Genomic DNA, 4190 nt, shown 5'->3' on the forward strand with positions numbered 1-4190 from the left:
CACTGCAAGCTCCGCCTGCCGGGTTTATGCCATTCTCCTGCCTCAGCCTCCCGAGTAGCTGGGACTATAGGCGCCTGCTACCTCGCCCGGCTAGGGTTTTTTTGTATTTTTTAGCAGAGACGGGGTTTCACCGTGTTAACCAGGATGGTCTCGATCTCCTGACCTCGTGATCCGCCCATCTCGGCCTCCCAAAGTGCTGGGATTACAGGCTTGAGCCACCGCGCCCGGCCTGAGATGAGGTTTCACCATGTTGGCCAGGCTGGCCTCAAACTCCTGACCTTAGGTGATCCGCCCGCCTCAGCCTCCCAAAGTGCTGGAATTACAGGTGTGACCCACCACACCTGGCTTGCTTACTCTCAATGTTATATAAATATTACCCAAGAAGCATGTCATATAAGGCTTTAAACTTGTTATCCTTCGTCTTGGACCCAAAGCTTTTTTTTTTTTTTTTGAGTCTCACTCTGTTGCCCAGGCTGGAGTGCAATGGCATGATCTCCTCTGAGTGCAACCTCCACCTCCCAGGTTCAAGTGATTCTCCTGCCTCAGCCTCCCAAGTAGCTGGGATTATAGGCGCTCACCACCACGCCTGGCTAATTTTTTGTATTTTTAGTAGAGATGGGGTTTCACCATGTTGGCTAGGCTGGTCTCGAACTCTTGACCTCAGGTGATCCACCTGTCTTGGCCTCCCAAAGTGCTGATTATAAGATGTGACTAGGACCAATTGTGGCTTCTTGGTTTAAAAACTCAACCTGGCTGAGCATGGTGGCCCATGCCTGTAATCCGAGCACTTTGGAAGGATTGCTTGAGGCCAGGAGTTCCAGACCAGCCTGGGCAACATAGTGAAACCACATCTGTACTAGAAATACATGGTGGTGCGGTGGAACACACCTGTGGTCCCAGTGACTCCGGAGGCTGAGGTGGGAGGAGGATCACTTGAGCCCAGGAGGCTGAGGTTGGAGTGAGCTGAGATTGCGCCACTACACTACAGCCCAGGAGACAGAGTGAGATCCTGTCTCAAAACGAAACAAAATAAAACTCAGCCAAATGCTAAATGCCTCTAAATTATATGTAATTTTCAGTAGAACGTTCCAGATTCTTCCCATAAGCAAAAACAAAACAAAAAAATTTAAGATAATATAATCCAAATAGTAAAACTTTCTGAATTATAAAGATGTATAGACTGTTATGAATATATTTTATGCAGGACCTATAATATGCATGTATACATAGGATTGTATAACCTGAATGCTTTTCATTATAATCCATTTTGTTTTCCTGATGATGCCTTTCTTGATTTTTTTTGTCCCACTCAACAGTAATGAGTATTTCTTACTCAAAAAGGCATAATACAGATGAAAGGGTTGGGGGGAAAGAAACAAGTGGTGAGTGGATGTGAAAAGGGCCCCCAGAATCCTAAATTAAATGGCCATATTTAGGACATGTTGATCCAATGAAGAAAGCACTGAATATGTTTTCGTTCCAGTTTTGTGCTGGTGATGTTCAGGGCAAGAAAGATGAGGAAAATAAAGTTATTCAAATTTTAATTAACTCATCCTTAGAATTTGGGGGATTGGGCCGGGCTCGGTGGCTCATGCCTGTAATCCCAGCACTTTGCCGAAGAGTTCAAGGCGGGTGGATCGCTTGAGGTCAGGAGTTCAAGACCAGCCTGGTGAAACTCTGTCTCTACTAAAATACAAAAATTAGCCGGGCATGGTGGCGGGTGCCTGTAATCCCAGCTGCTAAGGAGGCTGAGGCAGGAGAATTGCTTGAACCTAGAAGGCGGAGGTTACAGTCAGCGAAGATCGCTCCACTGCATTCCATACTAGGTGACAGAGCGAGACTCTGTCTCAAAAAAAAGAATTTGGGGGATTCAATTTTTGTTTTTTGTTTTTTTTTGAGACAGAGTCTTGCTCTGTCACCAGGTTGAAGTGCCGTAGTGTGATTTTGGCTCACTGCAACAAGTGATTCTCCTGCCTCAGCCTTCCAAGTAGCTGGGACCCCAAGCACACAGCACCACACCCAACTATTTTTTGTGTTTTTAGTAGAGACAGGGTCTCGCCACGTTGCCTAGGCCAGTCCTGAACTCCTGAGTTCAAGCCATCCTCTTGCCCTGGTCTCCCGCAGTGCTGGGATTATAGGTGTGAACCACTGCGCCCAGCCAAGGATTGTATGTTTTTAACTTAAATGTGACATTATCTAATTTTTTTTACCTAGAGAATTATAGCTGTGTTCTGTGCCTTCAGCAATACTAAATTATGACAAAACTTTATTGAAGTACAAAAAACAAAAGTAATTGCACGTAAATTGCATTTATGTAGGAATTTAAAAGACGGGAGAAGGAATAGAATGCCAATATTAATGCTGGATATTTTATGTGACTCACATTTTCCTCAAGTCAAATCTGTAAGGTCAGTATTATTGGCTTCATTTTACAGATGAAGAAATGGATGCTCAGAGAAGCTAAGTAACCTCCCTACCAATGTCCTGAAACCAGGAAATCAAAAAGTCAGAATTTGAATCTAGATCCTTAATACCAAAGCCTGTTCAACTTTCTACTACATTTATAGAAACAATACACATTTATGAGTGTGTTAGTTTAGTTTTTTAAAGTTTCCTTTTTTCTCCATCTTTTTATTTTGAAAAAATATTTTAGAAAGAAAAGCTTGGCCGGGTGCAGTGGCTCATACCTGTAATACCAGCACTTTTTACTCGGAGGCTGAGGCAGGCAGATCACTTGAGGCCATAAGTTTGAGACCAGCCTGGCCAACATGGTGAAACCCCATCACTACTAAAAATACAAAAATTAGCTGGAGGTGGTGGCACACACCTATAATCCTAGCTACTTTGGCAGCTGAGGTACAACAATCGCTTGAACGTGGGAGGCAGAGATTGCAGTGAGCTGAGATTGCGCCACTGCACTCCAGCCTGGGTGACAGAGTGATACTCTGTCTCAGAAAAAAAAAAAAAAAGTTCTGTGGGCTTACTTGGTAATAAAATAAATATATAAAATTATATATATATATATGCATCTACATATTCTAGGTTTTTAGGAGGAAGAAAAAATCATTTTTCTCTCACATCTTGAAATTAATGAATATACTTTTTAGATTTGAACATTTGTTGTCCTATTCCCAACCACTTACACAAGCTTGTTTCCTTTTTAGGAGGATGCCCAGGATATGGATGCCTATACCCTGGCCAAGGCCTACTTTGATGTTAAAGAGTATGATCGGGCAGCACATTTTCTACATGGCTGCGATAGCAAGAAAGCCTATTTTCTGTATATGTATTCCAGATATCTGGTGAGGGCCATTTTAAAATGTCATTCTGCCTTTAGTGAAACATCCATATTTAGAACCAATGGAAAAGTTAAATCTTTTAAATAGCTTAGCAATGGGCCACTGAATGAATGTACTTTATAAATGTTTAGCAATAATTAAAAAAAGATATCATAAATAAAAATGGTGGTACAGAAGAAAATATTCTTAGGAAAGACTAACAGGATAAGTAACAACCTGATTATTTGCTTTAGGTTATATAAGGTTCTTCATGCCTGTAAATTAATATTATTGTGTAAGAAGTTAAAAAGCCTGGGCTGACTTTTAAATTTATAAATTCATTTATCATTTTTGTAGTATATTTATTGTTTTTCTTTCATGACTATTAAAAATTATGACTGTAAAGGACAATACAAATAAACCAACTTAATACTGTATTGAATAATAATTTAAGTATAATTTATTATTTTACTTTGAAACATTATGAATTTACTTGCCTACTTTTTCTTAGTTTTTATCCATATAAATTGATTAAAAAAAACATTTTATATACTCTCATTTCCTAGTACAGGTTGAGTATCCCTTACTTGAAATGCTTGGGACCAAAAGTGTTTCAGATTTTGGATTTTTTTCAGATTTTTTTTTTTTTTTCAGATTTTAGTATATTTGCATTATACTTACTGGTTGAAATAAAAAAATGCTCCAGTGAGCGTCATTGGTGCTTTGAGTGTCATTGGTGCTGAAAAAGTTTTGGGTTTTGGAGCAATTCAGATTTCAGATTTTCTGATTTGGGTTGATCAACTATTAGCATAGCTTGTATTTGTCAAGCATGGTAACTTCTTGCAGTTATGGACTATGTTTAAGTCGTCTTTTTTTTTTTTTTCCCAATTTACCATTTTCACTTTTTTTTTT

The 4190-nt window shown here is 39.7% G+C and overlaps 1 protein-coding gene across 2 annotated transcripts in view; it reads left to right on the forward strand.

The window, feature by feature from the left end:
• LOC105551843 (cell division cycle protein 23 homolog) overlaps positions 1-4190 on the forward strand; it is a 22454-nt gene that overhangs the window by 2988 nt on the left and 15276 nt on the right. For both annotated transcript variants that reach the window (XM_011997266.1, XM_011997267.1), the window contains exon 3: positions 3165-3302. In XM_011997266.1, coding sequence (XP_011852656.1) covers positions 3165-3302 — 138 coding nt within the window. The remainder of the gene's footprint in view (positions 1-3164; positions 3303-4190) is intronic.

Source organism: Mandrillus leucophaeus, unplaced genomic scaffold (assembly GCF_000951045.1).
Source record: "Mandrillus leucophaeus isolate KB7577 unplaced genomic scaffold, Mleu.le_1.0 Scaffold534, whole genome shotgun sequence".
In the NCBI taxonomy this organism is placed as follows: domain Eukaryota; kingdom Metazoa; phylum Chordata; class Mammalia; order Primates; family Cercopithecidae; genus Mandrillus; species Mandrillus leucophaeus.